Genomic DNA, 22,309 nt, shown 5'->3' with positions numbered 1-22,309 from the left:
TTACTCCAAAAACCCTGGAACCAATATTTAATGACGGCTTGCAAGCACGTGAATTTTAAACGCTTTCCAGTTGGCTTGAAAAAGATTTAATCACGAACTGAATTTATTATTGGTTTTATACCTCAGCCCACAAAGACATTAACAATTTTTTTTCAGAAGACCAAGCTGTGCTTTAATTTGAAACGCTGTGAATAGAGACACTGATAATCCATGGTTGAAGATTACTGCCTAAAGAAAGATAGAAAAAAGAACTCCACTGAGGAGACAAAAACAGTCCATTTGGTGTCAGATGAGATGCACTCTGGAGCTCAGGATGTGTCATTAGTCTGTAATGGCACAGAGTCTTTAAAGGCCTCGCAGAAGCACTATATACACACAGGATGTCAGGACAGCACAGAGAGACTGTAAGACATAACAACTGATTGTGATGGGAGATACTGTTACCTTATTTGTCCCAAACAGGGGGCAAAGAGGTCAAATAAAAGTTGAGAGGTTCTGACTATGCCGTGGTAAAGCATTAACTGAGGGATTTTTTTAGCGAATTTGCCAAGAATGAGTTGTGCCCAAGCTTATTAAAAATTGTCTTAGAATTGCTTTTTGGGAATCCACTGCATTATTACACAAACCATTGGCAGTAGATTAGAGTATGCAGTGAATGAAGAGCTTCTGGGTTAGTTTTCTTTAGGATAAAAATTAACTAAGACAGAAGTAGCACCGGTCACAAAAACCAAAGCCGAATTTTTAAATGTCAAATGGCTAAGTGGTGATCCTGAGTAACATGGTGGAGAAAATTACAAAATGGCCAAATAGATAAATTATTAGTTGGATGGCCAGATGTTAGAGCATAAAGAGAAGTGTTATAAATAGCTCTGGTTTAAAAGATAGAAAAAAAGTCACTTTGATATAAGCCTGAGGGTTAGGGTTTGATTAGATTGCTTTGATAATAGTTTCTGAGAAGTTTTGGAATCACACCAAAAGTGCCAAAACTGTGATCTGTGTGATACTTGGAGGTCACATGGTTAGTATGGACACCTTGGCAAACACAAGCAGGCCAGTTTCTTAGAAACGTTGTTAAACTTAAGGCCATCATTCAAGACCAGGTTTGCAATGAGAGATGAGCGAGGCTCGGGACTTCCCTGGCGGTCCAGTGGTTAAGACTCCGTGCACTCCCACTGCGGGGGGTTCGGGTTCAATTCCTGGTCGGGGAACTAAGATCCTGCATGCCAAGAGGCACTGCCAAAAAAAAAAAAAAAAAAAGAAAGTGATTGAGGCTCAAATGAGGTAGAACAGTGGTGCATATGGGGATATATGCACGGGAGGCGGTGCACAACAGGCTGGGAATTCCAGGTTAGGCAAAAAAGTTTAAGGAGAGTCTTCTCAATATTCAGTCAGTACCTTCAGTACAATCTTTTAATTTTATGGAAAATTTTAATTCCCAAATTCACTGTAGTTCCAAATCCTTTTCTCCTGTTGATAGATTTTCCTTAGCACGTGGGTTTGTGCTCCAAAGACTAAAGGATCACGGGCACAATAAAATACCCTGTTGCCTTCAAGAGGAGCTCAACACATCCCTCCTTCCATTCAGCTGTTGGAACTCAAGCGGAAAAAAGTGTTTTTCTTTTGGTAGGGAAAGGTCCATAAAACATAACTTTTTTTTTTTTTGTACTAGCTTTTAACTGTCTTTGAAAGGTATCACTTAGCACTGTTTATATTTCTCTTAAAATCATTTTTAAGGTTGATCAAACACAGGTATATGCAAACACCTAAAAACTGACCCACTACCTACAATGAGTAACTTCAGTTTCGGGTACAGGACTTTATCATTTAAAAAATATAGCACTTATTTCTTTAGTTGAATTTGGTCCAAATTGGATCAAGCGGGGTGTGATCTCCTAGGAAATGTCTTTTTTGGTATCTTGTTCCAAGTATCCGGAAGTACTTCAGAATATTTCAATTTATTAAAAATCCTTCCCCCAAGTACTTATAAGACCATTACTTTGCCCATGAGAGATCACCATTCTCATTTTAAGGACAAGAAATCTGACACTTATGGGTAATGGCCTCAGTCATGAGGCTAAGTGTGTAGATTTAAAAGGTCACCGCACTGGCTCTTTAGTATCAGAAACACACAAAGATGCAGGGAGTTTGCCTAACAAATGAACAGAAATAGGGAAAGAACTTTTATTTGCAGATTCCAGGAAGGTAGATTACAAACAGCAGCAAATCTCAGAGTCTCTTAATAACACTCCAGGCCACTTGAAATATAAAAAGGTAATTGTTTTACTTTAGAAAATATCTCTGAAAGTTCACAATTTTTTAAAACTACTGCAGGACATTAACTAAAGTGCAAATCCTGCAGAATTTGGGTAGGAGAAAAAAGCCTTACCAATATTATGAAAATACTTTTTATGAAATGGTTTCAAGGATTGTGAACCTGGCAGATGAAATATAACAAGCATTGAAAATACTTTTAGCAAAGGAAATCTGTTGATGCAAATTAAACATATATACAAGCCCAAAGACTGTGTAGAAAAAGCCTAACAGTATAACAAATGTGCATTCTACTACTTGGATTATTGAAAGCAAAATAGCTGTAATACGTATATTTTATTGAGTAGCAGAAGCTTGTCAAATACTCGTAGAAAAGCAGCTTTTGAAACTCAGTATGTTATAAGAATGCACGTTTTTCCAAAAATTACTTTTGAAGCACTAAAGCTCTGTAGTTGATAAAACTATAAAATGTCTATGTATTTATATGGTGCTAGAAACTGCAAAAGGCTTTATACTATTAAATACATATATGAAATTAACATATTCCTGGCCTGAGGATTCCCACAAAATTTACCTTTTTTGTACAATTAGGCAATGCCAACATCTACAGAAAATATGTTAACCAACCAACCACTGTTTCATTAGAAACCGCACCAAATCCAATGTCAAAAACATTACTTTATTTTTCTAGGATGAAATGTCCTATTACGTACAAAAAGAACTGCTGTTTAAATTTGCCACAATCTCTTAAAAACATAGCAATCTATTGCCTACAGGTAGGAAAGTTCTTGCTGCAACAAGTTTTAAATGATTAAGCCCATCTATATCTATATATATATGAATAAATAGTACAGAAATACTGTGACATGATGAGATGCAGAATAATTTTATAATTCATTAAAATGTAGGATTCTTGCATCAGCACAGTGCATACAATATGTAACATTTTTTAAAAGTAAAAGGACAAAATAACCTATATTTGACTACTTCCATGTTAGTATTCTAAGCAAAAACTTTGTTTCCATGTTTTCAATATTGAGCAATTAGTCTCTTTAGTTTGTAAGCATAAGTTTAAGTGATATTTTTATGTACAAAAAGGAATGGGCTTCATTAGATAAAATTAACCCAGAATAACTTGTACACCTGAGCCTGTAAGAAGAAAGAACTGGGAACTGTAGCAACGTCTTTCTTTTAAGAAACTAAGGTCCGGGAAAGGTTTTGCATAGCAGGGTGATATTAAACAGAAAGAAACTTTTAAAAAACAATAAATGGATAAATTCCAGAACTTGGTAGGACAAAGCTAATACGAATTAGTGCAAAATCTAGTAAAATTTTTGCAAAGCTGCATAAACCAACTATGGCAGATCTCACAGAAGCTATTATTACAATGAAGAAATACAACATGTAAGATTAGAACACTGAAAGGAAAAACATGCAAAATACGCCTTCCTCTGCTGCTTCCATTTTTTTCCCCTACTGTTTACACTACTTCTTCTTATGTGGGAAAAAACTCAACCAACAAACAAATACAAAAAGGATGAAGTCATTTTAAAAAATGCCCTTCATAAAAAATAAGTAGTGGTCTGTAACTGATAATTTGCCTGGTATCATATAACGTACAGATGAAGGCAACGTGTATTTTGTCACATTACCTGTTTTATTAGTCTGATCAATTGATGCAACAGGATTAGCACCCCTGAATATTTTTCTTCGATGTGATGACAGTGGGCTGGGAATTATAAAATGAAGGACCACTACTACCCTGGAGAAATCCAGGTACAATCAGATCCTTCTGCCTTTTATTTATTTACCTTGCAGCCCTCCCTTTCCCCTCAATGGCTTACAGAGAATCATTAGCGCACATTCAAAGACACCGTCTGTGGGAGAAAAATTATCTCCATTTATTTTGTTTCATATACATCCATAGTTGAATTTTAATACAAAAAGAAAAAAAATTAGAATCTGACAAATGTTTACAAACAAGATACCTTCAAATAGATTTTACTCATTTTAACCTGGTGCAGAGTAAATGACAAATTGTACTGTTATATTCAAGGCAACAGAGTCTGTAGTCCAGGACCACTTAGCCCAACCTTTATGCAAGCTTAATTTTTATCTACTATGAACAATAAACTCATTGTTGATTCCCAGTTGTGTGTGTGTGCACATGTGTACATAGCAGCTCCTTTCATAGAAAGAAAAGACATCTAGAGGTCGTCTTGTACTTTTACCTACAGGAATCATGATAAGATACAGAATGGATTACATGTAACCGGGGCTGGATTTTATAAGAAAAAATAATTAGCTGACAAATGAGGGCAGCAATAAAAAAGCGTCTTTTTTGCAACAATAAATAAATACAGTCGAAAGTTTTCTGTGAGACTCTAAACCAGCTTCTTCACTGAAGAGCAGACGTGGCATTTCCATGGAGTTACACTTGACCCCATATTATCATTTTTTCTTTCTTTCTTTCTTTTTTTTTTTTTCTTCAATAAACAAAGTTTTCCCGCTTCTGCCACAATAGTAAAACCATTTGATCTTGACAAGATAATGGTGTCGTTGACTTTGCTTTTCCCTTGTCCGTTGGACAAAATTGGCCAAGAATATAATTGGACTGTTATGACCAATAAAAACGAAGTTTAGGTCAAGTCTTGTCAGGATAACCTGACTAAAAACATCTGGCTCCTTAATTTAAAACAGTTCAGACAACCAGATTCTTGCTGTGTTTTATGTTAGGTTAACACGCTGAACTTTAAGAAGCTGTAGACTGCAGTTTGTTGTTATGAGACCTACAGAATACAGAAAAAAGGGAACAATTAAGCACCCTTCACTTTTGAAAACAGTGATGCTTTATGTGGATGCCAAGGTCAGTCTGTCTGGGGAAAGCAGCCATGTTCTTTCATTCACCCTTGGCAAGCAAATATATGAGAACAAGTAAGAAATTTTTACCCTATAAAATTAAAAATTTTCATTGTACACTAAACATGATAATTCACTGGAAAAAGCCAATATTAAAAAAAAGAAATATAAATATATATACATATATATATGTCCAATACATTTTTAGCCAAAGGGACAAATAGAGACATTTACAGAAGCATTACCGTTGTGGTAAAAGGTGTGTGTGTGTGTGTGTGTGTGTGTGTGTGTGTGTGTGTGTGTGTGTGTGTGTGTGTGTGTACGCGCATGTTTATTTACATTGAGTTGGGGAATATGAAGAAAAAAAATAAAATATTAAAAGGAGAGAAATAACAGTATTAAAATCACATTTTTCTATTAAATTTCAGAAAGTGTCCTTTCTAGTTTCACAGTTTTATTAACAACTTTTGTTAGTAAACCAAGTAACTGTACAACTGTACAAGTATGTTCTATTGCAATAGTGTATATAAATACAGTCTTCTCGGAGTTTACAATTCTTAAATACATTGTTCAACATGGCTGCTAGAATAAATTGTTTACTACTATACATCTTTTTTTAAACATTAAAAAATTATATTAACTCATCTGAACTCTGGGGGGCAATTTTGAATTAGGTAATCAAGTGGTACAATAAAAGAGTGACCCCAACATCCAGTTCTGATTCCAGTTAAAAATTCAGACTAAAGATATCACAATCTGTAAGAAAAGAAAGAACATGGATGATATAAATGATGAATTATAACAAAGAACAGTTATGAAAATAATGCTGGAGATCACAAATTAAAAATGGGGAAAATACAGCAAAGGAAACCCTGGAAATCCATAAAAAATAATATTTCAGTGACTGGCTACATATATGTTTCATTCTGCCCTAAATCTGGAAATCAACAAAAATCCCCTAACATCTCTTCACATATCATTTTATTTACATAAGCAGACTTGAGCAAACTTCTCAGTTGGCTCCCATGTTCTTTAATAAAAATTACATAAACCAGAATATAATAAAAAGCTACATGAAACCACCAAATGGCAAGCTCTCCCGAGTGGCCCCTTCACCGTGCAGACCCAGCCTCTGGGCCTCCTCTCCTTCCCCCAGTCCCTTGGTTTTGCAGCAGGCCCACCTCAGCAGTTGCCGCCACCACCCACCCTCTGCGTCCTGCCTGCGAGCCTGGCAGCAGGGTGGGATTCAAATCCCCCAGCTTCTACTTCCACCAAAGGCTAAAGCCTTTTCAGCTGAAAAAAGCTGTTTTAGAAATTTAATTGGAGTAATAACTACAAGAGGTACGAAGCAAGAAGCAAAAAAGCATGGAAGGCTTATAGTAAGTTGTGGTCCTCTGCCCTATCTTTACTCAACCTGAAAACCAGGCTCTCTAGGATGAATGACTTGGAACTTTCAGTTCTTAGGTAGTTAGATTTCTTACACTACTATTTCTTATTTTATCAACTTTATATTGTTTAAATCCTGCTATGGCAAACAAGAACTGAGCTCATGTAACCATTTTCCCTCCTCCCTTCTTGAGTACAAGTTTTATTTTTCTGTAATTTAAAATTAAATCTTTCCATGCTGTCTGTAGACATTCCAAAAGTTGAAAATCAATGTACTGTTTACATGACTATGTAAATATTTTTCTCTGTAGCACCTACTCTTTTGCTAGGAGGGCATTCTTAGTAACCTATACAACTTTTTGCCTTTCATGGAGTTTCTAATTGACTTTCATTTGCCCCCTTACATTCTTAAGTTATCTAATGTATGAATCAATTTTTTTCCCTCCAGACGCATCCCTCTTGGGAGTGCTCCATTCTCCTGCTCCAATTTGAACTGCCTGCTTGCTGCATGGGCCTGCTGTACAAATGTCACTCTGGGTCAGAGTCGTTCTCTTTGCTTTCTTGAAATCCACGGTCTTTTGTTTTCTTGATTTGCTTCTTTATTTTGCTAGTGCACATCTTAAAATACCTTGCTAAGAAAGTATGCAAGGAAAAGAAGCCCTTTCTGAATCCTTATATGACTTGAAAATGTACTTATTCTGCCTCTGCGCTTGACTGGCTAGACACAGACTTCATTTTTCCTCAGACTTTTGGATTTATTCTTCCATAATCCTCTAGCATTCCACGTTGCTAGAGAAAAGTCTGATAACCAGTCTAATTCCTGTTAATCTATAAGTTGTTTTATCCTCTTTACAAGCTTTCAGAAGAGCTTCTTCCATCCTTAGCCTCTGGAGATTTTACAGTGATGTGTATGTGCGGTGGACCTTGTCGCACTTGTCCAGCTGGCTTACACGTTTGTTTATCCACTCCACTCCATCTCCCTATCCCACAGGAACATGAGCTCCGTGGAGAGCAGGAACTTGGTTTGTTCTGCTGCTATAGTCAATTCTGACACACAGCCGGGGCTCAATAACCATTTTCTGAATGAACAGTTTTGCTTGGATTTGAAGTTGTGTGCCTCTCACTGGTTTGGAAATTTTTCTTATATTAGAGTAGTCTTTTGATAATTTCCTCTCCTCTGTCTTCTCTGTTCTTTCTCGTGGGAATTTCCATGAAATGAATATAGATACTTTGTAACATTTTCTTCTTTCCTATTTTTCATCCCCTTGTCGTTTTGCTCTTTACACTGAGAGGTCCTTGATTTTAACTTTCAATGTGTGCAGTAAATTTAAAAAAATTTCCAGTTACTCTCTTTTTCTCAGATTGTTCTTTATTTCTAATGTCCTGTTCACTGTTTTGCAGATGCAGTATCTTCTAAAACTTCTCTCGGGACATGACTTAGAGGCTTGTTTTGTTTTTTTAAAGCTCTCTCTTGTTCTCTCTGGAATCTATTTTTCGGTTACACCTTGACCTTTTTCTCCTTTACACTGCAGGCTTTCCTTACCTATCCGTCCGTCCCTGTCTGTTCCCACTTATGAAGAGCAAGTTAACAGCCTAGATGGGTGCCTGGAGAACCCTGTGCATGTGTGTGTGGCTTACTGACTGGCAGGCTTTGCTTTAGATCAGAGTTTTCAGTCTCAACACAACTGACATTTTGGAGCTGGACAATTCTTTGCTGTGAGGGCTATCCTACACACTGTGGGACGTTTAGCAGCATCTCTGGCCTCTACTGATTAGATGCCAGTACCACTAACCACCTCCAAGTGTTGACAAACGGCAATGTCTCTAGGCATCGCTAAATATCCCTTACGGGGTCGGGGTGAGTAAATTATCCTGTTGAGAGCCCCAGAGTTAGAATGAGGGAGCCGATCCTTCAGAGATCAGGGGAATTTTCCTCTGGGTCCCATTCTCTTCTGTCTAGTTCTCTGCAGACGGTTTATTCTCCTTCTTTGGAGAAGAACCCTGTGTTCTTCCAGTTCTTTGGGCTGCCTACGCAGGCTGCACACTGGGGTTAAAGGAGGCTGTGACTAGCCCAGATATCGATCTTCAGTTAACCCCTCTCTCCTCCTACTCTCTAGAGCCTTCGAGTCAATTTCAGAGTCTCCGTGTTGGAGGCCGTCTGGGGTCCTACTGGTCGGCAGGCTGTCACGTCTGCTGAGGAGCCCAGCCCGCGAGGAGGAGTCTGGCTGCACTGGCCCGCCTTCGTCGGCCGGTCGCCTTCCATCTGCTGAAATCTCATCAGCTAACTAACTTCTACCATATTCCTTTCACCACTCTGAGTTTATCCCTTTCTATTCCTTTATTATTATTTTCCTGGGGACTCTGTCATATTAAAGTTAAGTCCTCTTCCATTTTAAGTTTTACAGCTAACGGGTTAACAGATAGGCAACAATAAAAATGGGAAAGTTTTAGAGATTCTGTGAAGCCTCTTGGTTGGTGGTCTATACAGCCTGCCTGCCCACCTGCTTTCCTTCCCTCCTTGCCTATAGTTTTTGACGCCTTCGCTGAGAAGGTGATTGGATACTTCAGTTGTGCTTGTCCTTCACTTTTAGTTTATGCAAACTGACTCTGAAGTACAGTTCTTGATCTACCTTGTTACAGGAGAAGGAGAGAAACAAAATACCCTGAAGGTTTGCCTCAGAGAAAAATGACTAGGTAGAGCACTGATTCTTATGCTTTGGTATGCAGAGTCCCTTGGGAGTTCATTAGGGAATACAGATGCCCAGACCCCGGCCCAGCCAAGATCTACCCAGTCTGACTAGGGAGGATCAAGCTTGCGGGCTGGTGGATGGGGGATGGTGAACAGTGAATCTCAGGGCTACAGAGCGGTGGCAGCTCTCAAAGAAAAGGGAAACAGGCTTCCGTTGAAAGGAAGAAAGTCATGGGCCTGGGAAGGAGCAGGTGCGGAAGGTCAGAAACAGAAGGCACGAAGGTCACAGCACCTGACTAGCATGCAAAGCTGCTCAATGTTTTTATGTTACTAGAGGTTCAAAGAAAAGGTCTGCGGACTTGGATTAAAGTCTAGTTTTGCCCACAGAAAAAATCCAGAAGAACAAAACAATTTATGATTTCAAAGACACAGCAAACACAAATGAAAGAGAAAGTGCTTAAATCCCCACTTCGTGGTCTTCCCCTTACTCTACCCTACAGAACAGTCTTTTTTTAAAAACATTATTTTGTTGAATTCTACCAGTCTTTGAGCATTTCACCTACTATATATATGCTATGTTGAGTATTAGTTTCATAGTTTAAAAAAAATTTTTTTTGGCCGCGCGGCTTGCGGGATCTTAGTTGCCCGACCAGGGATAGAACCCCGGCCCCCTGCAGTGAAAGCGTGGAGTCCTAACCACTGGACCGCCAGGGAAGTCCCAGAACAGTCATTTTCATACTTCCGTAAACTCAGTGAGAGCAAGAACTCTTACTACTACTATCTTTGTATGTGCCCCATGGCATTTAAGACAGCATCTTACATTCTGTAAGCATCTGATAAATGCTTTTTGAATTTTAAAAAGTGACTATAATTTTAAGCAGATCATAAACAAACCCAGCAATTTCTCGCTAGGAACTCAATTAGTTCAGAGCGCTGAACACATCTGCTTACCTGCTAGCCTTGAATCCTTTCAATTTCTGTACAAAGAATGATTCAAGAACTTCTGCACACTGGTAAAAAGGGGAGTCACTTGGATTGTAGTAACGACAATTATCAAAAATTTTGGTCATATCTGCTACAAATTCCGTCAGCTTTTCATAATATCTTCTTTGTACTCTTTCTTCCATGGTGGCAAGGTCTTAAAAACACAAAATGTAAAAGATTTTCAAAGCTTTAAGGTTGTTCCAATGTGAATACTGCCTGCAGTTCTGACAAATAAGAATACATAACATCTTGCCCAAGCAGTCCTGGAACCAGGCTGGTTTACCAGTGAAGACTACGTAGCAATTCTTGAAGAAAATAGAAGCACTTTTCCAATTTTGTTTTTGATTCGGGGTCTACAAGATAAATCTTGGCTACCGTTAAGAAGGGTCTTTTACTTTCAATTAACTACAGAGAATAGCTCTTTATTCAATTCGTTTGAAACAAAGGAAACACTACACCAACATGAACAATACATATCTAAGTATAACACACTTTCACATGCAAACAATTGATTAAATACCTTACATGTACAAAGAGGAGGAGTCCAGAATTAAGAATAAAATCTCTGTGGTTTTGTGAGCCTTGTATTAGACTTTAATAATATAATTTTGTTTCCTTTTAAATTTTTATTGTTACCTTTTATTGGTGACAGGTGATACTGACTTACCGATTATGTTGGTAATGATATAAAGTGTCTACTTAAAATAAACTTAAGGGGAAAATATTAGCTGATATGAATAAAAAGAGCAGTATGTAATAGCAGAGGTAGTATGCAGAAATGAAAAAAATTACTAGGGTGGTACACAGGTAACTGCTTTGGAATACTGAGCTAAATCTACCCAAAATAACAGTGGGTCGCAGGAGACAGTTGTGCTTGAAGGAAAATTCCATATACAATATGACATAAAAACCTGGGAGAGTAAAAGGTCAGTGATCTCAAATCAATCTAGGATTGATAGATAACACAATTCCTAACTAAATCTCAATAATTATTTTAGAATTTGAGAAAATAATTTTAAAGTACATTCAAAAAATAAAAGTGTAAGAATATCTAAGAAACATTTGAAAAATAAAAGTAAAGGGAGAAAATTTAATCTATGAGACATTAAAAAGAATTATAGGGACTTCCCTGGTGGCGCAGTGGTTAAGAATCCACCTGCCAATGCAGGGGACATGGGTTCGAGCCCTGGTCCGGGAAGATCCCACAGGCTGCGGAGCAACGAAGCCCATGTGCCACAACTACTGAGCCTGTGTGCCTAGAGTCCACGCTCCGCAACAAGAGAAGCCACCGCAATAAGAAGCCCGCGCACCCAATGCAACCAAAAATAAATAAATAAATTTATATAAAAAAATTTATAAAGCTGTGATAACAAAAAGTGTGGCATTGCACAACATGATACAAACATTAATGGAACTGAATTCAAAACAGGAACAGACCTAACTGTATTCAACGTAAGAATTTCACCTATGTTGAGGATGTCATTTCAAATAAGCAGAGACAGGAAGAATTCATTAATAAATTGGGTTGAGGCAACTGCCTACCTATATTTGAAGAAAAATTCTATCTCACACTATATGCCAAAGTAATCCGAGGTGGATTAAAATTTAAGGACAAAAATGAATGTAGTTAATCACTGAATTGTGCATATAAAAGTAGTTAAAATGGCAATTTTATGTTATACATATAATATTTTAACATACAAACACATCTTTGATAGTTCCAGTTTACGCAGGTAGGGGAAAAACGTGTAAACAAGAACAACTGCAAAAATGCACCCAGCCTGATTAAATTCCAAACAAGACTTGGGTGCATCCATTCTGTGTAGGTCACATAAGCTGTACAGGTAGGCAGAAAGCTTAACACAGCCCGCCAGAATATCACCATATTCAGACTTAAGTTCTGGGCACTTCCGGACTGACTAATTGTAATAAAGTATGTGAGTAGTGTTTGGACATTTTATGATTTCAACTTAATTAGTATCCCTTAAAAAAAAAAAAAGTACTAGGAGAACATACAGGTAAGTATTTATGTATCTGGGGTAGGGAAAAAGGCTAAAAATACAATTCTAAAGGTAGAATTCATAATGATTAATAGATTTGAATTAAAAAAATGTTAAAAACTATCATATGACCAAAAAATTGCCATAAAACATTAAAATATCCTTAGTTTATAAATAACCCTTAAGTAACACTGACAACAGTATGAATATCTCAAGAGCAAAATGGCAAAATACATAAATAGGGAACTCATGCAGAAGTACAAACAGTAATAAGCACATCACTAGTTACTGAAGACAGGCAAAGCCAAAGAGTCACTTCCTTTGCCCAAATTAGCAGAAATTAAAAATTATATAACATCAGCCTATTAACAGAGGCTACCTCTAAAGGTGGATGAAAGTGGTGGTAAATTTTACATTTTACTCCCTGTATCTCTGTAACATCTGCATTTGTACATCAAACATATTCTTTCGAAATAAATATTTGCAAAGAAAGATTTTTCTCCTCGAAAGAGTGATAATGCTCAGGGTTTTCAAGTGTGCAGAGAAAAGGGTACAGATATACGCTATCAGTGGAAACTGGTTCAATCTGCTGAAGTGCAATTTGAAAATACTTACCAAAAGCCTAAAAAGTATACATACCCTTTGGTACAGAAATTCTATTTCTAGAAATTTTTCCTAAGAAAACAAACAAGAACGGGGCAGATGCACAAAGATGTTCACGGAAGTGTCATTTATAGCAGCAAAAACTGCAGACTGCTGAAAAATCCATTATGGAGGGGTGACTAAATAAATTACCTTAACGTCATACAATTAAAAACGATGTAGGGGGACATCCCTGGTGGTGCAGTGGTTAAGAATCTGCCTGCCAATGCAGGGGACACAGGTTCGAGCCCTGGTCCGGAAGACCCCACATGCCACTGAGCAACTACGTCCGTGTGCCACAACTACTGAGCCTGTGCTCTAGAGCCCATGAGCCACAACTACTGAGCCCCCATGCCACAACTACTGAAGCCCACGTGCCTAAAGCCCGTGCTCCGCAACGAGACGCCACCGCAATGAGAAGCCTGCACACCGCAACAAAGAGTAGCCCTGTTCACCGCAACTAGAGAAAGCCCACACACAGCAATGAAGACCCAATGCAGCCAAAAGTAAAATAAATAAATAAATAAATAAATTTATAATCAATCAATCAATCAATCACGTTAGTCTGTATCTTTCCAGACATTTGCTATGCATCTCTAAACACAGGTACGTACCCTTAGAAAACATACAACTATTTACTGCTTAAAACCTAGGGGGCTTCCCCGGTGGCGCAGTGGTTGAGAGTCTGCCTGCCAGTGCAGGGGACACGGGTTCGAGCCCTGGTCTGGGAAGATCCCACATGCCGTGGAGCAACTAGGCCCGTGAGCCACAACTACTGAGCCTGCGTGTCTGGAGCCTGTGCTCCGCAACAAGAGAGGCCGCGACAGTGAGAGGCCCGCGCACCGCGATGAAGAGTGGCCCCCGCTCGCCACAACTAGAGAAAGCCCTCGCACAAAAACGAAGACCCAACACAGCCAAAAATTATAAAAATTAATTAATTTAAAACAAAAAAACAAAAAAAAACCCTAGGGATTGCTCTGTAACTTTCCTATTTCTTTCAACAATATGCTTGGGAGACCTGTATTATCTGTATGTACATACCCACATAAAATGCTGTTTATCTTGGTGGTATTAAAAAAAGAAAAGAAAAAGACAGGAAAACATTCTAGCTCTTCAAGAAAAGAATTTTGGCTAAATAAGTTACGGCATATTCAATTTACAGACTATACAAAGCCATTAATATCATGTTATTGAAGATTAATGACACAGGAAAATGACTGCCAGACACAAACATTCACTATATGATCTCAATATTTTTCTTTTTTTTAAAAAAAATATGTTTTCAATTTTTACACATACACACACACACGAACACACCAAAATGTGGTAGCATTCAGTGAGAAAAAGATCAGAAGTGCATTTATCTTTTCTTACTTTTTTTATTTCCTAAATTTTCTATAATCATGTTATTTTTAGAAGCAAAAGACATCTATTTATTTAAATAAACACCCCAGGTACTTTCTCAAAGGAGATTATTCAAATCTGAAATGTGTATAATGATTAATTTCTTCTACCTTAGACATGAGGAGGATAGAGGTAACGGCTACTTACTTATTTATGGTTTTTCTTCCCAAAGATAAGCCCTCATTTATCTCTTCTTCATGTTTCCGCATCTTTGAAGTTGCCGTCAATACAACCCCTGTCTTTTCTTTTCTTTTATTTCTTAAAAACCTGGTTGAACTTTAATTCCTTTAATTTTTTCCTTTTATTTTCCTTTTATTTTTAAACTGAGGTATAATTGACATAGAATACTGTGGTACCTTTATGTATACAATGCGATGAGCTTTTTTTTTAATTTATATATTTTTGGCTGCGTTGGGTCTTCGTTGTTGCGCGGGCTTTCTCTAGATGTAGTGAGTGGGGGCTACTCTTTGTTGCGGTGCGCGGGCTTCTCATTGCGGTGGCTTCTCTTGTTGCGGAGCACGGGCTCTAGGCACACGGGTTTCAGTAGTTGCAGCACGCAGGCTCAATAGTTGTGGCACACGGGCTTAGCTGCTCTGCAGCATGTGGGATCTTCCCGGACCAGGGATCGAACCCGTGTCCCCTGCATTGGCAGGCGGATTATTAACCACTGTGCCACCAGGGAAGTCCCAATGCGATGATTTGATGTTCGTATATATTGAGAAATGATCACCACAATACTTTTATTTAACATCCATCACCGCATATAGTTACAAACTTTTTTTTTTTGGTGATGAGAACTTTTAAGATCCGCTCTCCCAGCAACTTTCAAATATACAATAAATATAAAACCATACCCATTTAAAAAATGCTTAGCTGGCCGCCTGGAATATTTTCATCAGCAAGAGCTAATTTTTTGGCAGTTTTGGAAGCTTTTAGCTATGTTTTAATTTCTATAACTTCTTTCGTAGATAAAGTATTTTTAATATAATCACCGGTAGCTGTTCATCTTAATACAGTAAATCCCCTACATATGAATGAGTTCTGTTCCGAGATCACGTTCGTAAGTCTGACAAAGTTAGCCTAGGTACCCAACTAACACAATCAGCTATATAGTACTATATTATAATAGGTTTGTAATACTTTTCACACAAATAATACATAGAAAACATTTTTAATCTTACAGTACAGTATAGTACTGTATACTTGAAAAGTATACAGTAGTACCAGCTACATCACCGATGCTTTTACGCTTGCTTCCAGACATCCTGGGCTTGAAATAAAGATACTGTACTACTGTACTCTATACAGTACTGTACAGTACACAAAAGCACAACCACTTGTAGAGGATGCACACATGTGACAATGTACACCAGACACGTGAACTAACTTACAGGACTGGACATGTGAATGCACGTTTGCATCTTTGAAAGTTCCCAACTTGAAGGTTTGTTATGTAGGGGACTTACTGTACAGTTACTTGTAGCTGTTATTTAGTACCATTTTTATTTTCTGGGCAATGAGGCTATATTCTCTTGGATTTCTACCTTTGCTCTCCTTTAGGAAAAGATGAAGAAGAGGTGACAGGAAAGATGAGAGGCTCATAAGGATCCCAATCCGTTCACTGATTTCATTCATTATACAGTAGAGAATACTCTGCTCATCCTTTGATTTAGCTACTCCTCTACTGATAGCTATTTATTTCATTTTCAGTATTTCTGCAATTATGAACACTGCTGTGATGAACAACATACCTGTGCACATGTAAATCCTAAGAGGTGAAACTGCTGGGTCCAAAGGTACACATACTTGAACTTTAATACGTACTCCCAGTTTATCCTACAAATGACCGTATACCGGTTTGGACTCCCAGCAGTCTTGCTCAGCATATCTTCATGATATATCAATTTTTTGGATGATAAATGAAGTAGCTGCTGAGACTTCTGAAAAAACTCCATGTTCAACTAAAGCACTTACCCATAGGTTCCTTAATAACACCGTAATAATCTGGTGCATCATTAGGATCCACTGGTTCAAGGAAAGGCCAGGCCATCTTATGGGCCTATAATGAAAAAAAAAAAAAAAAAAAGACATCATTATTGTCAGGTGGAAATGATAATTTCACTTAAGTTTCCCATTTGAGTTCTTGCATCCATCGACCTTTAAACTGGAAAAGTCAGTTTTAAACTCGAGAGATGAAATTATTTATACTTAGATGATTTTGGCTGTGGTCACAAATTATCTCAGACAAGCATGCTCTGTGATAATGGTTCTCAAAGAGAGGTCTGGGACCTTAGCCTGCAGCGGGGATGGTGGCGCACTGGCTTAGGGGTCAAGGAATCTGTACCCTGGTCCCTTCACGATGACCTGCCAGCTGAGCGATGTTGGCACTGCAATCACACCTATTAAACTGGAGTGGGATGGGTTCCAAGTGTGGAATGGTTACCTCTGCAGGCTAATGACGTGGCAGAGGTGTGATGGTGATGTTAAATAACATTCAACCACATATCGAGACTACTGTTCTCGTTTCAGTTCTTTCAACGCTTCTCATTATGATTACAACAGGAGGAAGTGTCAATCTAGCACTCCTATGTCTGGAATACATCTCTAATACTTGCTAATCTTAGAAGCCACCCCCATCTTCCTTCTTATTTTTAATAAGGGAGGGAAGGCTTTGGCTCAGAGCCTTAGATAAGCATTTGTATCTTACTAGAATTTAATCAAATTGCTTTTCAATCAATGGTGGTAAGACAGTTTTCTTTAAAAATAAAATTTAGGTTAAAAATAATGAGTCATTTTAAACATGAGCATTAGCTAAACAACAGATGAGCTAGTGCGTGGCTCTGGTTAACCTCACGACGTCGGCACGGGAAGGACTGAAGTCTGTGGAGCACTTCAGCTGGGAGTCACTACATAGTCAGGTGCTCTAAGATTGTAAAGGTCAAACCCCAGGCGTGTTTCCAAGGTCACGCTGGTTGATTTCATCTTTAAATGCTGCGCAGAGAGTGGTTTCTCACCTGTAAAGAACGCAGCACCCTCTTCAAACCCTCATAATCTTTCTCTGTTAGCGGCGTGAGCACTGTCATGGCATCCTCTGTTGACTGGCACTGTGGACAGACATACTCGTCAATGAGTTCTGCCTCACTTTGCAAGATGCCAACGCAGCGCCCGTGGTACCAATTCTGACACCGATCACAGCCAATATAAAATCTGCAAGATCCGAAATGGAAATGTGAGTTCAAAACAGATGGGATCACATTACTTATAATTTACTTTAAAAAGTAATAAAACATGCATCGAAAATATTCTAACCCTGGGATATAAAATAGTTTTAGTATTATAATTGTTTTAATACTTTTGAAGATTGACATTCCAATGAGTTACTTTAGTATTTCTGATGTTAAGAACAAGCATTAAAGGTTTAAGAACACTGTCAAAATTGGAGAACCAATATGAAGAAAAATGTAAAACATTTAATTGACTTTAAAGCTCAAAACAAAATAAAGACAAAAATCTTTCAACTAATACCATATCAAATGGGAAGCTGATATTGGCCACCCAACTGGGAGTTCAAAATCCTAAAAGCTGTTTAACAGAGTCTCGGAGCTTGTACCCAAATTAGTGTTTTTCTAACCTGCAATAAAGCACCATTTCAAAACACTGATAAAGTCCAAACAAGTCAGGCTATTTTAATCTCATTAATTTCTATGTTACATATTGAAGAATCAAGTCTACCATTAAACCACATTTTCCCCAATGCATCTCAAACATTCACTATGAAGCAACATAAATTTTGAAGGGGAGGTAAAGAGGGAAGAAGAGAAAAAAAATTGGAAAAGAATTTGTAATGTAAGTGTATAATATATGCAGAAAAATACCTTGCTTTTTATTTTAAAACAAATAAGTAACCAGTCAGAGCAATTTGGCTTCCTAAATTATTAAATATGATGCTCTTATCAGAACTCACTGTGACTCATCATAAGGTGTTCTGCAGATACAGTACAATTCCTCACTGTTGCCCTCTTGTGCCCGTTTACAATCATTACAGATGTACACATCCATTTTCTTAGCCTCCTTTTCTGTGATGCCAACACATTCTCCATGATACCAGTTAGTACAAAGATCACAGCCAATATAGAACCTAAAAGCATTCACAATGAAAATGACAATGTAATTGTCATTTTGAGCTGCACGGTACGTAAGTCTGTCTTCCCTGTCCTGATTCACGTTCTTACAGGATAACTTTCTGCAATGAGTCAGCTAAACATCCTGAATCCAACCATTCTAACCCTGACAAACTACAGCATCTGATGCTACATCAAGTGTGGGGACATAGAGTCGCTTGCATCGATTTCAACAAATACACTGTTTAGTGAAATGTGGGTCTTTAAAAACACACTGGAATTTGAAAAAATAAACAACACACTGATGGTAATGTCTCCCTCTTAATGAATGTGTGTAAAACTGTAACAGGCACAAAAACCAAAGCCAAAGAATCAAAGACTTACATCTGTCAAACCTATGCCACAGAAGCCATTTCAAAATCAGGGCTATTCCTTAGATAGGTTTGAAAATGTATCTCACGATTTAAATTTGAAAACAAAGCAAAGCGCAAACACCAAGTAGAAGTTATGCTACAAGGAACATGCAGGAGGTCAGCCAGGTGTAGAAGATAAATGGTCAAAACATGGTATGAAGAAGAAAACTAAAAAAGGTACATGTAGTAATTCAGTTTCTACCAAGTTTTCTAAGTAAATATTGGAATTTAATCTAATTTTAACAGACTATGACATGGGCCAGTTTTTCAGTTAATAGAATGTGTGTGACGATGTGGAGTGGCCAGGTTAATTAGCTGGTGAGGAACTACTTCAATTCAAAAACAGGGACACACGGTGTGGAGAGTGATGTAAGGACAGTTAATCTAAAACCGCAAGAGGGTCTACAAGATGGGGCCGTATGAGTGTGTAACTGTGGGTAGTAATCAGTTAATTAATCCTCAAGTCTTTTGTCATGTAAGATCCCAAATGGTAAAGTGAAAAGCATCTCTATGACAAACATACAGTGTATCGAAGTGTTGACGAATGCTCTGGAGGAATGCCTTGTCAAAGTCATGGCAAGAATAAGCGTGAATTGCAGGGAACGAGACTGGCCTTGCTGATACCACTGGTTCTACCAAGGTGTTTCTTGGCAGACTCGCCTACAGGAATCGAAGTAGTCCTTCCACCTAACCTGCTTTTGAACGCAAAGGAATAATGGTTGTGTGGTGTATCCTATTGCCACTAACTTTTTTCTTTTGAATTATGACTCCCGCATGATTTTCACTGCCGCACGTGGAGGCCTTCAGGGCGTTTTGGTATGCTGCCTTCACCAGGTGGTGGGCTGTGTGTTCTGGAAGTGAGCTCAGGACCTGAATTTCAGGTTTTAGTCACTCTCACTAGATTCCCAAAGCAGCCTACTTTGGAACAAGAGATCACAAAATACTCCTTAAAAACCACTAACTCTTCCCAACTAGAATAGGGAATGAATGAAGTCGGTATACTGAAATGTGAATAATGAAAAACTAAAAAATATGAACCATCCCCAAAATAATGAGGTAATCTCAATAGAATGAGCATACGTACACGTGTGCCGCATTTTATGCAATTTAGGTGTTAAAAAAAAGTTGTGTGTGAAATGAATTTCTATGATCTGAATATTTTAAATAGGCCAAAACGACTTGTTATTTAAGGAAATTCCATAAGCAGATCTTTTTGTAAAGAAAGAAAATCTTTTGTAAAGAAAGTAAATTTACAAAAATTGTATTGGACTTGTACTGGACTAAGGGGAAAATCAATCAATAGGGTTCTACTTTTTATATCATGTCTAATTTCTCATAAAGTAAGACAATGAAAAGTGAAGATGCCTACACTGATCTGTGTTTGATTCAACACACAGCTAAATCTACCAACAAAAAGTTTTGATTTAGCACTTGCAAACAGACTGTAATTTAAATAGCACCACTAAAGCAGCTTCAATGTTACAACTTAAACATCATTAAACAGACAATTTTATTTTATAAATTGATTAGGCATCCACTTACAGTAGACATTAAGCATTCCTAATTCTAAATGATCATACTTTTTTAGCACAATCAAATAAACTTTTGGGTACCGTAAAATTAACACTGTGGTTAATTTTGGCTTTAAAAAGTTGGCCTGCATTTGAATGTTGAAAATGGAAGCTAAATACCTAGTTGAGTGATAATAATGATAGGAAAAAAAAAAAGTGTAACCATGCTTATGGATTACTGTGTCTAAAATCGTGTATATATCACCAAATACAAGTTACAACTGTCAAAAGCAGCTTTCAGCTGCCATGCTTATCAAATTTTTGAGTGTAGTACTTGAGGAATGAGTGAAAGAATCACTTTTTGTATTTTTCTGACTTTTGTCCCCAATAAGAAAGTGGGAACTTTGACAAAAATAATATTAGGTTACAGTATTCTAATACAAAAAACATAGAATTACTTAAAATTAAATGCTAAAAATCCAAAACCACTCAAACTCAAAAGCCCCTTGCACCATTTGTATGTAGGTCATCTTTAGGATTGGATGTAATCGTGGGGTTGGGAAGATTCCAGAACAGATGATCTCAACTTTGGGCGGTGACAGTAATACACCTTTCTCCAGACGGCATTACTAATTGATCTGGAGTTGATCCAGAGAGAAGAGGAGACAGCAAAGGAGCAACAGAAAGCTTATCTGACAGAAAAGAATAGGATGAAGGACAAACACGAATCACGAACACGTGGAAAAAGAACCAAACTTTTATTCTAGTGTCAAGGTTAAAAATATCAGCTGCAAAACCACAGATAAAATATTATTATCCTTATTTTTAACTATTATTTACATTGCTACTGATATACTCATTTTCTTCAAAACTGGAAACTGAGCTAAACTTTTAAGAAAATAAACTAGAGCTCAAAAAGATCTACTCACTTAGATTCATCGTAAGGCGTTTTACAAATACAGTAAAGCTTTGTGTCCTTCTTCGTTTCCTTTGAGGTAGTAGAGATCATTTTCTTCTTCTTCGACTTGGAGCTTGAGTCTCTTTCCTCTTCTCGCTTCCTCTTCTGGGAAGCCACAGGCAGCGTAGCCGTGGCCGTGGCCGTGGCTAGGGGGCCCGAGTGCTGCGGCGGGGGCGGAGGTGGCGGGGAAGGCGGAGGGGCTGGAGGTGCCGGTGGTGCGGCGGGGGAGGTTGCAGCAACAGCTGTGGCCTGCAACATGTCTTTTTCCTTCTTAATTTTCAGGTCCCTCTTGAGCTCTTCCTGTTGTCAATCAAAGAATATAAGACCATCAACTGACTTATGTAACGTTCTGGCCAGAGGACGTTACATCACCTCCCTTGTCTGAGTAGCTCCACAGTTCACTCTAAAGTGAGGGAGTCTTGCTAACTCCGAACAAGAGGGTTCTTACTACACCTTAAACCCAATTAAAACAACTAGAAACAGAAGATGAAGATTACACAACAACTAGAAAACTGCTAGTTCTCTTCAAAGGAGGTCTGACAGAAAGATGAGCAAGTGTGTAGAAAGAACGGCCCCTCCCACACGGGAGGGTCCTGCCCTGGGTCATTGCAGTCATCACTCAGGACATGATTTCAAGTGTCCTCGCCCGCTGGCTGCTTTCTTCCGGCCAATCTCCTTGTGTCTCCTTAGAGTGAGTCTCGACATGAACTGGACATGATACTCCAGATGTGGCCTGACCAGCCCAGAGCAGAGTAAGACAGATGTGCCTCATTTACTGTGCTCCTGTGGCTAGAATTTAAGACTGCGAGGAGAGCTATTTTCTCAATACAAATTTTGCATAAATTAAAATACTTTTTCCCATGTGAGGTATTTTACAGACACACCTCTGCTACCTAGTGCTACAACTTATTCTTAGAAATGATGATGAAAGAACTTTTATTTCCCTTGGACTTCCCTGGTGGCGCAGTGGTTAAGAATCCGCCTGCCAATGCAGGACACATGGGTTCGAGCCCTGACCCAGGAAGATCCCACATGCGGCGGAGCAACTAAGCCCGTGTGCCACAACTACTG

The 22,309-nt window shown here is 38.2% G+C and overlaps 1 protein-coding gene across 12 annotated transcripts in view; it reads right to left on the bottom strand.

Moving 5' to 3' along the window:
* Window positions 1-3,258: 3,258 nt before the first annotated feature.
* Window positions 3,259-22,309, bottom strand: part of BPTF (bromodomain PHD finger transcription factor) — a 139,068-nt gene continuing 120,017 nt past the window's right edge. For 8 of the 12 annotated variants that reach the window (XM_068529938.1, XM_068529939.1, XM_068529949.1 and 5 more), the window contains 6 exons: window positions 21,210-21,538; window positions 18,200-18,373; window positions 17,250-17,442; window positions 16,210-16,294; window positions 10,157-10,343; window positions 3,259-5,060 (listed from right to left, as the gene is read on the bottom strand). In XM_068529938.1, the coding sequence (XP_068386039.1) occupies window positions 5,024-5,060; window positions 10,157-10,343; window positions 16,210-16,294; window positions 17,250-17,442; window positions 18,200-18,373; window positions 21,210-21,538 (1,005 nt within the window). In that variant the 3' untranslated portion in view covers window positions 3,259-5,023. Of the gene's footprint in view, window positions 5,061-5,576; window positions 5,887-10,156; window positions 10,344-16,209; window positions 16,295-17,249; window positions 17,443-18,199; window positions 18,374-21,209; window positions 21,539-22,309 lie in introns of those variants that run through there. The other 4 variants (XM_068529944.1, XM_068529948.1, XM_068529950.1 and 1 more) reach the window with 2 other exon arrangements.

The sequence above is a fragment of the Eschrichtius robustus genome, chromosome 20 (assembly GCF_028021215.1).
Source record: "Eschrichtius robustus isolate mEscRob2 chromosome 20, mEscRob2.pri, whole genome shotgun sequence".
In the NCBI taxonomy this organism is placed as follows: domain Eukaryota; kingdom Metazoa; phylum Chordata; class Mammalia; order Artiodactyla; family Eschrichtiidae; genus Eschrichtius; species Eschrichtius robustus.
Note: the sequence above shows the minus strand (reverse complement) of the source record. Positions and strands in the feature narration are given on the sequence as shown.